Source organism: Castanea sativa, chromosome 4 (genome assembly GCF_040712315.1).
Source record: "Castanea sativa cultivar Marrone di Chiusa Pesio chromosome 4, ASM4071231v1".
Taxonomy (NCBI): Eukaryota; Viridiplantae; Streptophyta; class Magnoliopsida; order Fagales; family Fagaceae; genus Castanea; species Castanea sativa.
In genome coordinates this window covers 31388129-31401431 of record NC_134016.1, presented here as the reverse complement: position 1 = coordinate 31401431, position 13303 = coordinate 31388129, and the positions used below count along the sequence as shown (strand labels likewise).

Genomic DNA, 13303 nt, shown 5'->3' with positions numbered 1-13303 from the left:
TCGATAATTTATCAAACTTAGTCAACTGGAACTTGATGGATTAACTTGGTATAGTCACTGGGTTTCTATGCACATTTAATTGGTAAAATTCAAAATTTTCCTGATACCTAAGTTTTGGATTAATTGAACAAATTCAAAATTTTATCAGTTTGGCAAAATTCAAACTTTTTGCTGCTTGTTTTCACCTTGTATACTTGCTTGTGCAGTTAAATGGCAATGCATTTGGCTACTAATTTATATGTGTACTGTGATGCAGATATCAATTCTTGATTTTAACTTGTGGGATTTTATGTTATTGACCAGCAGGAAACTGATTGGGCTGGTTTATTTCATTTGGTGAAATTTTATAAAAGTCGGAGGTTTGATGCAAACATTGGACTCCCCAAGTATGATTATTTTCGAATATGGTTAATTTTGGCAATATTTTTTTAATATGAAATTGAGAGATTTTGTTTTATGCTAATTATGCCAGGCCAAACGACTTTCATGATTTTCCTGAGTACTTTGTTCTTGAGGTAATGCATTGAGGTAGGATATGTAATAAGTTGTATGTGATTTTATGTGGTTGTTTCATGTAATCTTGCACAAAATATTTCACATTTGAGCATTGCAATGATCTATCTATCTTATTTGGTTAAGGACTTGTTATCTAAAATTGCCAGCTTAGAAGTATTAACACCTTGGCATTACAAAAATTGATTGGTTACACTGCTATTGAATGAAGTGACAATTGAAACAAAAACCATCAAAGTCAAAATCAATACATGCAATGAAAAATATAAAAACTAATTGTATGCTTAAATTAGTTGAAATGATTAAATATTTATAAATTCACTAAGTGTGTGTGTATTACCCTTAGAGTATAGCGACGTGGTACTCCATTTTCTCATATAATAGTTGACTGCACTAATTAAATTCACAGTGGGATTGACCATTTATGTGAGAGAAGGGATTGCCATGTTATCCAAGAGTACTTAAAATTTTTCCTAAAACCAACACTATAGTGGGTAAATTCATTTAGTTTATATATTAATTATTTCTAGGTGGTGCACTAATTATTTATGTAAAATGAATATATTTGTCAATTCACCAAAGCTGTTGGTTCATATCCTAGAACTAACCTCGAGTTCTTCTACAACCACTATAAAACCTCACAACATTTTTATAACATGTTGAAGTGTCAACCTATCACAAGTCTTTCAAAATACATCGCTCGTCACCCGGGACATTGTTAGTTAGATTCTAATAGCACTCCAATTTTGTGCCAAGTATCATTCTAATTATCCTATTATCCTTCCATTGTACTTTAATTGTGTGTTAATTATGTTTACATGCAAATTCATGTACCTATACTTTGAAAATGTAAAAAGTCTCATTTTGAATTAATTATGCTTCTATGTGATGCTATGAATGTGTACAACCTATTCCTTACTAGATAGAAACATTATATATGTGTATACACACACACACACACTGCACCCTTGCATATGCAGGGGCCAGGGGGTATCAGCTTGCGTCATTTACTTGAAAGACTTCATCAGTTTATACTTGAAATTCTATGATTAATTGTGTTTTACAGTTCTATTTTTTCTTCAGTTGGCGATTTATGTTTTGCTTTCTTGTTGTAACTATCATTTTGCAATGATCTTCTTTGATTACCTCCCACTTGCAAGTGAGGTTGGGCATTTGGTTTTTTTAAGATGATGAGGGAAAATCTGCTCTATCTTTCACCTCGTTTTTTTTGTTTTTTTGTTTGGGAATGTGCTATTTTTTGTATGTCACTTTGTGAGCCGTAATGGCTTCTCTTAGAGGCAAAGGAGGCATATAGGATTCTAAATCTCTTCCCTGTTATGGCTTTTTTGGGAATGTACCGCATCGCATTTTGTGTTGTCTTTGGCGGTAACGGAATGTGAGATGCTTTGAGGGATGTGAATGGTCTATTCTTGAGATTAAATATCTCTTTTTTAATACTTTACTGGATTGAAGTGTTGCTTTTAAATCTCTTCTCTATTCTAATTTATTAGATATGCTTGAGCATTGTAATTTGAAAGTTTGATTGTACTGCTCTCCGGGTACACCCCTGGTGTACACAGGTTTTTCCTTTTTGTTAAATAAAATTTTGTTACTTGTATATAAAAAAAAAGATTTGTCTATGTAGAAATTCAACTTATAATGTACTAGGATAGAATGGATACTCCTTGATTAGGTTTCTTTGTCTCTAAGCTAGTATCATCTGCTGCAGAGGAGAGATGAATCATAAAAAAGATGTTCTGTTCAGACTGTAGCCACTGGATTCATTCACTTCATCCTTTTTATTAGTTTATTCTAAATTTGGTACACATTATTGCTTTAGAATGAGACAGTGATATTACTCTCTTGCCACATTATGATACAATTGTTTTTTTCTTTTTTGGATTTTTTAATAACTAGCAAAACACTTTTCATTTTTCCCCTGTATTCTATCAGGCCATCCCACATGCTGTAGCGATGGTCAGGGCTGCAGACAAGAAAAGTCCAAGAGAAGCTGTCGAGTTTGTTTTACAACTTTTGAAGGTACTTATGCTCAATGACCAGAAATATTTACATGATATAACAACCACAAAGAATGTTTTCTATTTGCCTTTTGGTCTTGCTATATCTGGAATACTTAAAACTACACATTATCCAAGGAACCATGATACATTCCTGGTAGTCAACAGTTGTTGGATCGATGAAACTAGTTCTCTTCGAGTAGGAAAACCTGCATGGTATAATTGGGGTGTAGGGTAAGGAGTGCCATTGGTGGGAGTAGACTTTACTCAAAATCCCATTCACAATTATAACAATTCATCCATATAAAATTTTCAAAGTTAGTGTGCGTTTGGCTCCAAATAAAAAGCCAGCTTATTTTTGCTACTATTTATGGGCTCTATTGCACTTTTTGGTACTATTCATGAGTCTCATTGTACTATTTCAGTTAATTTTTATTTTTATCTACAGTATGTTCAGCAAAAAGTTTTCAGTTTCAGCAAAATAAGTGAATCCCAAAGGACCCAAACAAACTCTTAATGTTAAAATTCCACACATTTTGATTCTTTAGACAAATTATAACTTATAAGTTCCTAAGAGCATTCTCATCAAGGGTTTTAAAAATTTTAGTATTTAACATCTCAGAAAGTCATTTTATAGCATTTAACACCTCATTTTACAATACACCCAACATCAAAGCTATTATTTTTTTTACCACTTCATTTAAATATTATTTTTTATATGTCTCTCTCCCCCTGAAGCAATCCACCCACATCTCATATTTCTTCTCATCCCTCAACCCAGCAAACCCACGACCACACCCACCACTAGCCACCGCCAGCCACCACCACCTAAAAAAAAAAAAAAAAAGCAGCCACCACAACCCACTAGCCACAAAATCCACTCAACCACCAACCACCACTGAAAAAAAAAAAACCCACCATCCACCACAGCCCACTAGCTACATAACTCACTCAACCGCAACATTACTGCCATAAATCCGATCAGAACCCACATCCACTGCCACCAACCCCTGCAACCGGCCACCACCACTGGAGGGAAAAAAAAAAAAAAACACAAACCGGAACCACCAAAAACCCACAAACTGGAACCACCTCCAGCCATGTTCACCACCACTTGCACCACCGTGGCAGCCACAAGCCTCTGCAAAAAACCCAAAACAACCACCATCAGCCACCACCACCACCATTGTGGCGGCCACAACCCACGGCAAAAAAGACCCAAAACAAAACCACCACCACAACAACCACCGTCATCAACAACCCACCACAAAACCCATTAAAATAAACCAACACCACCAGCCAAAACAACCACCATCAGAATCACAAGCTACCTCCAAACAAAAAAAAACCCAAACAATCCACCAAGACCACCACCACTGGAAAAAAAAAAACCCCCATAAAACTTCAACACCGCCACTACCACCGTGGTTTTTTTTTTTTAAAGAATAAACGGCAGAAACCACCGTGGTTTTCAGTTGTGGATGCCGGTGAAAGAAGAAAAGAGAGAGAAAGAAGAAAAGAGAGAAGAGGTGAGACCAGTGAGAGAAAAGGAAAGAAGGAAAGAAAGAAGAAATGAGAGAAGAAGTGACACCGGTGAGAGAAAAAGAAAGAAAAGAAAGAAGAGAACAGTGAAAGAGATGAGAGAAGTAATAAAAAATGATTTTTTTTATAAGATTTGAGCTACAGTAGACTGTCATTTATGACAGTACTGTAGCTGAGATGGTAAATATTTTAAGAATAGCAGCTTTATTGTGGTGCGTATTTTGGGGATTGAGATGGTAAAATGAGTTTTTAGCATTTTTCACATCTTTGATGTGAAGGCTCTAATAAAAATCCCGTGTTTATTGCTAATTCGTAGGGAAAGGACGTGGTAATATTTTATTAGAACTGTGGTGTTCTGGTGTTCTTGCTTGTCCCATTGCAGAGGTTCTATCCAGGGGTGGAAATAGGTATGGCGTTGGGGGGGCTTGTTTTTCCCAAATTATAGATCTTTACCCCAAAATTATAACATTGGCTTAATATTATGCTATGTTTTTTTTTATTGATTTTTTAAAAATATTAAATTTAATTCTGATAACAAATAAGGATTTCCATGTTACTTTCAAAGTTGATAATTGGATGAAAATATTGTAGATATCTCTTTTTCATTTTTATTCCCCTCCCATTTACCCACAGACAAAAGGTAAATTATCTGGTCCTGCCCCTGGTTCTATCCCTTTGAACTCAAAGAGTTGATTTCTTAGTTTGCATTAGTTGAAATTTTCATGTTAACAATTCTTCTGTACTTTTTTTAAGCTCTTTTGTTTGTTTTCTTTTTCTTTGTGCATATCTAGGATATTGATTTGCAACAGGTTTTGAAGCAGTTTTGTTTCAGAAAAACATAAGTAATTTTTAGTAATTGCATATTACTTTCTAGTAAATTGGGATTAGATGATATCCATGTCAGAAAAAAAAAAATGGCATTAGATATCCTGAGTTAATTTTATATACATTGTTACACTGCCAATAAATAGAATAGTTCTGGCACTGCAACTTGAGCAAAAGTGGAGATGTAATTACTCTGAAGATTTTATAATTTCTTAGCTATGTATATATTTGATTCGACTTGTTTAGGTTCATGTTGTGACTTGGGCTGGTTTAGTCTTCCCTAGTTGCAGGAAGTATGTCTTGGTTTCCATCAGCTGTAAAAAATGTTTGGAAACATCTTTGCAGTGCACAAGCATCTTCTAAGAATAGTGGTTAAAAAAGAAGACTTTTTTAATGTCTCAAAATTTGTGATAGAAAACTATTTCAGAGTTCTCTTTAGTAGTACTCAATAGTTGTAATTATAAGTCTTTGGCCTATGGCCGTTAGGCTAAATGGCTTCTCTGCATAAGAATTTGGTGGTGGATGAAGTGAGGATACGGGTTCATGTCTCATGGGGTGTTAGTTTTTTGGCAAATGGAAAACAAAAAAGGTAGTGATTAGCATACTATGGGGCATTGTATCATACATATATGATATTACCTTTGATGGGATTCAATGGTTATGCTGCAGAGGGTCTTTGATTTGTTTACTTCGTGGCAAGTTAAGTTTAGCCGGCACCGCAATATATCTCTTTGGAGGATAGTGCCACATTGCATAATGTGGTGTCTTCGGTGGGAATATAATACTAGAAGTTTTGAGGGATGTGAACAGTCTATTTTTGAGATTAAGTCGTTCTTCTTTCATACTTTGCTAGATTGGAGTTTAGCCTTACAGACCTGTTCATGTTTTTCCATCCAGATTTGCTGGACCATTGTAATATGAGATCTTGATTGTTTTGCTCCCAGAGTACATCCCTAATGTACTTGGGTTTGTTTGTGATTTCAATAAAAGTTTTGTTATTTATCAAAAACAAAAAAATAGTGTTTGTTACACACAAACTGTTTTACATAATTTTATACACATCCCCAAAAGCAACTGAAATCGTGATTTGGCAACTGAAATTGTGATTTGAAGTAATGATTTTAACTTGAAAATTGTGACATCAAGTCATGATTTCAGTTGTTGTTGGGAGTGTGTGTAAAATTGTGTAAAATAGTTCATGTGCCAACAAATTTAACCCAAAAAGAAATATATATGATATTACACTTCCACAGTTGCACTGAAGAAGAAGATTTTAGTTGGATCATTAAAAATGAATTAATGATGACAAGTAATGGAAATTACAAAATTATTATAATAAAAAAAGAAAAAAAATTAATGGATATTACAACCCATGACTTTGCATGTAAATACCAGCCCAAGTCAGTGCCTCCTATAGCAACAGAGAGGGAGAGAGGCCTTGGGTTCAGTCCTGGATGAGAGATTTAGGATGTGGATGTTGCATCATGAGTACTATATATATGCTCTGGCCTATTGTTTTCTCATAAATTTTTATCGTTACTCTTAGAAGGTATCTTACTCACGTCCTATGAGGTTAGGCATTAACAAAATCGAAGAGCATTCGAGGTGGTGGAGCATTCTCTAACGGATCTGAAAATGTTCTTGCTGCATGCTACTATATTGAGTGGAGGGCTGCTTCAGCCACTCAGTCCCCTATTTCTTTCCTTACTTTTGTTGATAGTTGTACCTTTCCATGATTTTTACTCATTCAGTATATTGCTTGTGTGCTGAGTCTTTTTCTCTTTAATATAGTTTATTATTCATAACGAAAAAGGTTAGGAAGTATTCCAACTAAATGTACTGATCTTGCATAAAACAGACGTGTTGGATGTATGGGGTTGACAATGATATGTTTTACATATTTATCTCCTTTTATTAGTTAAAACCAAATGACCTTATTCATAAAATTTATAAAAAGAAAAACACCAACTACTTCACTACATCCTATTGTTATCTCCTCCTTGCCCTGTTTTTCCTACTTCTCTTCAATTCCAATGTCCCTAGCTTCTCACAGACCACGGCTCTTGACTATCCCAACCTCTATACCTGCCCTTTATGGAACATTCTTTAGCAACTTTGACCTCAACTGATCATGCACCCCTGTTTGCTGCTTCTACTACCATCTGGTTGATAACCACATTGCTTTTCTCATTGATTATAAAGTATTCGTTTTTCTCCATAATCATTTATCTTATACATCTTCATTGTCTGAAGAAACTGTGTACCTTAAAAGCTACACTAAGATCACTTTACGACCATATTGGCCTTGAATGTACATCACCATAGAGATTGACTGGAGGATGACCATTTCCATAGGCATGTGATTTGATGCATCATTTTAGTCCCCCTCCCCTCCTCTCCTTCCCTGCCCATGTCCAAAACCAGCACTCATCTTTATATGTTCATCCCCTTAAATCTTCACTGTGCTCATTGTTTAACCTGATTTTGTGTCTGCCTTTTCTGGTTGTTTGTTCTCTGACAGTATAATGACAATAATGGGAATCCTTACTCTGACGTGTTCTGGCTTGCTGCACTGGTCCAGTCAGTTGGTGAGCTTGAATTTGGGCAACAGGTTTGCAAATCTTGTTATTCTCCTTGATTCTTTTATACTTACATGTTAGTTTTTGATAAGTTGGTAATGCTCGACTACAATGGTAACTTCTTACCAGTGGTATCCCATTTCAAGCTGCCATTTATTTTCTTTCCTCCTTGCCTAATTTTCTTTTTGGGTCACTTTTTGGCTCTTATTACACTTGTCCTGTCTGTGTTCAGTACGTAATATAAAATTGTTTTGGGTGAATTTATGCTATTTACTAGTAATCATCATCATCTCTCTCTCTCTCTCTCTCTCTCTCTCTCTCTCACACACACACACACAAGAAAACATGCAATGGAGTATTTGTTTCTTGTTCCCTTGTGTAATAATTTGAACTTTGCTGCTAATGGTAAGCTAAAGTGAATTTACCAACTGTTTTGTCATTTTCATCATGTGTTGGTGGTAGTGTTCAACTTTTTATCAAACTGTTATATTGTTGAAATTGTCATTTTACTTTTTTTTCCTCACATGTCAAAAGATTTTTACATTTTTGAAAGCAATTTTGAACTGTCCGATGAGACATGTTTGTTTGTTTTGAGTCAAAGAATGGTGAATTCCCAAAAATGCTTGAAACCTTGCTTGTTTAATCTGTTATTTAAGTTTGGGCATCCTTAAGTTTTCAGTTTTTGGTTTGAAATTACCTGTTAAATCAGTATTTAGTTTATTCATTGTAATTTTGAAAATGGGTTTTGAGGAATGGTGAATTCTCACATTTACCTTTTTTTTTTGATGATGATGACAGTTAATTTACTGTAAATTAAATTTCAGTATATTCAAATACTTAGTGTTTTGGGTGTTGAACTCTAAGAATTTACCCTTTTGTGAGTTTGAATTTTGCTTTTCTATTTTGGTGTTCTGCAATTCTTTTTTTAATGACAAGAGGTCTGAATGCTTGTTTTTAATTACTTGGTGAAGGGACTGACAAACATACAGCATACAGGTCTATTCCTAGTCATTGTACAGCATATGGTGATCCAAGAGCTGTCTTATGTGCTTTTCAATCTTATGTTGTCACACTAATTGCTAATGTCTGATCAGTTTTCTAACAACATTCTTTTGGATGTGGTTTATAACAAAATTGTGTTTTCTATATTTTCAATGTATTTCATGTCTTCTACAGTTTAACATATTTACCAGATTTAACAATTTTTTAGAAATGAGATATTGTAGCTTATTCTTTGACTTTTATAGAATTGAATGACTAATCTTTACATGAGTTTCTATATTCTGCTTTAGTCTTGCTTGGCCTGCCTGAATCTTTGTTAGAAGTGCCACTGCACTTGATGCTAAATTACATAGAATTTGATGTTATTTCTTTCTCCTTCAATTATTAATCATATGAACACAAATGTTTTATTTGTCTTCAGAAATCCAACTTTTATTTCTCTGCCACCATAGGCTGTTCTGACAGCTTTGTTGTTTCTTTAATTCATTACAGAGTATTATCTTTTTAACTTCTCTCCTCAAGCGGATCGACCGACTTTTGCAATTTGACAGGTGCATTTAACTCATTGCATATCTCATAAAGTGCGTTATAGTAATAATTGTAATTGATTTCATGTACTTGGAAATGGCATGTATCAGGCTGATGCCTAGCCACAACGGGATCTTAACGGTCAGCTGTATCCGGACATTGACACAGATTGCATTAAAGCTTTCAGAGTTCATACCTCTTGTAAGTGTTCTCGTCCCCATCTAACTGCTTTTCAAAGTTCTTGGCCTTCATGGCTAGTTTGTGGGAATGGCTGCAGGATCGTGTCTTAGAACTTATAAGACCTTTTCGGGATTTGAAGACGATATGGCAAGTTCGAATTGAAGCAAGCAAGGCACTTCTTGATCTGGAGTTCCACTGCCAAGGCATTGACGCCACATTGTCATTGTTTGTCAAATATCTAGAGGAAGAGCCATCTTTAAGAGGTCTGTAGTACCTTCTTCTGTGTGAAAGTCATTCTTTTCATGTCTTTTTTTAATTGATTATTCCTTGGGGTGCTTTTCTTCACAAAATCCTTGAGGCTTTTTTTTTTTCGGTGGTGGTTTTGTAAGAAGGTGAAGTGTGTCATTGGACAGTGTTATAATACTTACATTAAATTTTACTATTACAGGACAGGTGAAATTGGGCATACATGCTATGCGGTTATGTCAGATAAGTAGTGGATCTGGTTCTAATGTTAACATAAAGAATGACACTCTCGTGTCTTTACTTTCCCTGCTTGATAGCAGTATAGCATTCAACAGTATCTTTCTTCGTCACCACATATTCTGCATTATACAAATCCTTTCAGGGAGGTGGGCATGCTTCTCCTTTTCTTTTAGTCTAAATTCCTTTTTCTCTAATTCATGATTGTTTCAACTTTCAGGAATGGTTGGTTTTATTTGAATGGATTGGTATGGTTAACCTATTTCGTCTTCATGTTTTAGCTGAAGAAGTATAGAAGTTACTTTTACCTTTTTTTTAATTGGTAAATTACACATGCACCCAGTAGGTCTTGAACCCCATGACCTCACCCTCCAACCCATTATGAAGGAAGAAGTGCCAGTTGAGCTAGGGCTCAGTGGCAATATTTGTATCTTTTTGTCCAATGTTCTGGCAATTCCTTTGGTTTTCGATGGTTTATATATGTTGCAAATAGCCTTTTACTTTCTGCTCTGTTTGAGGATAGTATTGTTGTGTCATGTAAGGTATATTCCTTTCTTTTTCCTTCATAAATGAATTTGGTTTGAATCTGAGCTCTTATTTTCAGGCCCCCGACTCTCTACGGAGTGCCCAGAGAGACTAGAACATTGCTTGTGGGTGATGCAGAGACTTGCATTGAACAGAAGAACATATTTTCTGCTCTTGTTCCTGAAGTGAAACCTCCAGAACTACCTCCTGACATCCCAAATCCTCCAGAACTACCTTCTGACATCCCAAATCCTTCAGAACTACCTTCTGACATCCCAAACCTTCCAGAGCCACTTTCCAACACTCCACATCCTTTGGAACCCCGTTCTGTCATCCCAAACTCTTCATTTGATGGTATGGCCATTCCGCTTGCTTCCAAGGAATCAGATACTGTTTCAAACAGTCGTGAACGAAAGATGCCATCTATTAAGATCAGGGTCAGACAGTCTGCTGCTACCAGTAGAGCCGAGGAGATTGATAATCAAACTTTCGAAAAATCTCAAGGTGGGCAACATGAAACTGATCATGGGGCCAGCAGTTCTGTTTCTGTGGATGCACCTCAAAGGAATTTGACAGAGGCTGTGAGCATTAGCAATCAAATTCTTGAGGAAGTTAACTCATGTCATGATCATGGCTCCCGTTTGACTGCCAGCATAGGTAGTGCAAAACCTACTAGTGATGGTGATGAAATTGGAAAGGAACTCCAGTGCACTGCTGATTCAAGCAAAGTTTCTGTACAAGTTCAGACTGATGTTCCATTATCATCTAGCTTCGCGCAAGACAATAATTTAGATGCTGATGCACACAAATATGTGAGTCTTCAAACTCTTTCAGTTGGTAGACATGGTTCTGATGGTGGTTCGCTTGTTGTGATGGAATCTTCTCGGCATGGGAAAGAGAAGAGTAAGAAGAAAGACAAGGAAAAGAAAAGGAAGCGGGGAGACCATAAAGGACACCGGGATGACCCTGAGTATTTGGAACGGAAACGTTTGAAGGAGGAGAAAAAGCGTAAAGAAAAGGAGATGGCAAAGCTGCTCAAGGTGTCAAATTCATCTTCAGTAGAACCAACTAAAAAAGAGGAACCTAGAATCAAGTCGGCATCAGTGCAATTGAATCCAAAGGAACCCAGTGCATCCGATGCAGTGACCAAAAGGGTTGATATCAGGCAATTAAATCCAAATGAACCTAGAGCTGATGTTATGACCAAAAAGGTTGATGTCAAACCTGAGGCATCAGAAGGAACTTCTGCTGCTCCAAAAATCCGAATTAGATTGAAAACCCGAACGCTTAACAAATTATAGAGATTGTATTCTGCGCTTTTTGAAACATGCTGAAAAGTTTCCTTTCCTGTTTTATTTTGTAGATTCTTTCGGCAATGTCTAGAAGTAGAGATTTAATATGAGGGTCTAATTGTAGTGACACAAAAATTAGTTAATTAGATGTATTTTTGTTTGCAGTTGTTTGGCAAAATTTTTTAAATAACTATAAAACTCAAACAATATCATTAGTAAACAAAGGTTTGAAACAAATTTGGTTTCTAACAAATCGAGGGCGAAGGGCTCGATTTTACTGTAGTAAATCGAGTTTCAAAGACTCGATTTCCATGAGGTGTGTTGCTGACTTGGAGGAAAAAAATCCACGTGGAAATCGAGTCTCTAAGACTCGATTTCCCTCAGAAAATACCCAGAACACGATTTGTCCTCCGATCACCCAGAACCCAAAACCCAGAACCCAGAACAGCAGAAATCATCAATGCAGAAAATGAAGAACTCGCCATGTCCTCCGATCACCGCCCCCAAGAACTCGCCAATATTTCTTTGGCAAACCAGAAACCGAGAACATCAACCCAGAAAACACAAATAGACCAACCAAAAATGAAAAAAAAAACCCAGAAATCAACCCAGAAAAAATAGAAAATGAATCAAGAGACAAACCAAACCAGAAATCACAGAAAAGGAACCTTCGGTGCCGAGATCAACAAACCCAAGCCGCTCCGGTGCCGAGATCGTCAAACCCATGGTGCTTCGGTGCTGAGATCGTGAATTTTGGGTTTGAGTTTTTGCTCCGATTTCGAGATCGTGATTTTTGGGTTTGGAATTTTGAGAAAAGGGTTTGGATGTTTGAGGAAGGAGAAGAAGAAGGAAGAACTTTCTTCGGACAGAAGATGGAGAAAGAACCAAAAAAAAAAAAAAAAAAAAAGAGAAAAAGAACAGAGGAGGAAGATGGGTTTTCTGCGTTGGGTTTGTTTTGAAGGAACTCGAGTCTTAGAGACTCGATTTCCACGTGGATTTTTTCTCCACGTCAGCAACGCATCTCATGGAAATCGAGTCTTTAGAACTCGATTTGCTACAGTAAAATCGAGTCCATCGGACTCGATTTGTTAGAAACCAAATTTGTTTCAAACCTTTGCTTACTAATGATATTGTTTGAGTTTTATAGTTATTTAAAAAATTTTGCCCAGTTGTTTCTTTCGATTAATCATTTCATAATATTTTTCTACGATTACAGTTGAGAACTATGTGCTTCCTGTAGTTTGCATTTTCGTCGCTTAAAATTTTATTTTTCCAAGAAATTGAAGTTATCTGTATATATTGAGAGGATTTAAAAAGTTAGTTATTGTTTTTTTACGGTAAAAAATACCCTAATCTAATTAGATAGGCTTTATTCTTAAACTAGCCTTATCACACGCATTTCGTGCGTACAATGATTTTTTTTTTTTTAGTGGTTTTATTTTGTAGAAAAAATCTGTGTTTTTTTATTTTATATATATAATTTTTATTATGAAAATTTAATTCATAAGTAGATAAAGTAATTTGAAAATTAACAGGAGAGTGATCTTATATTTTAGGCAATATTTTAGTAGGAGTTAGAGTTGCATTTTTACCGTAGTGTCCTTTAGTTTTGTCTCTACTTAAATATAGGGATATAGGGGCATTGTTGAACTAAAAAATGAGGAATCCAAATGGAGAAAACTCCTTAAATAATAGTATAGAAAATAAAAAATGAGGTTAATATTGTAATTTAGTAAAATTCAAAAACAAAAAAAACTACTAGAGAAACTTTTTTCCTAAAAATTAGCACCCTCTATTTAAATAGAAAAATACATCT

At 35.6% G+C, this 13303-nt stretch overlaps 1 protein-coding gene across 2 annotated transcripts in view; it reads left to right on the top strand.

Moving 5' to 3' along the window:
* Positions 1–11651, top strand: part of LOC142630321 (transcription initiation factor TFIID subunit 2) — a 36203-nt gene extending 24552 nt beyond the window's left edge. Inside the window, exons 17-25 of one of the 2 annotated variants that reach the window (XM_075804301.1) lie at positions 307–386; positions 473–515; positions 2467–2553; positions 7420–7509; positions 8972–9030; positions 9118–9208; positions 9285–9450; positions 9636–9819; positions 10275–11651. In XM_075804301.1, the coding sequence (XP_075660416.1) occupies positions 307–386; positions 473–515; positions 2467–2553; positions 7420–7509; positions 8972–9030; positions 9118–9208; positions 9285–9450; positions 9636–9819; positions 10275–11496 (2022 nt within the window). In that variant the 3' untranslated portion in view covers positions 11497–11651. Of the gene's footprint in view, positions 1–303; positions 387–472; positions 516–2466; positions 2554–7419; positions 7510–8971; positions 9031–9117; positions 9209–9284; positions 9451–9635; positions 9820–10274 lie in introns of both variants that reach the window. The other variant, XM_075804300.1, reaches the window with a different exon arrangement.
* The last annotated feature ends 1652 nt before the right edge of the window (positions 11652–13303 follow it).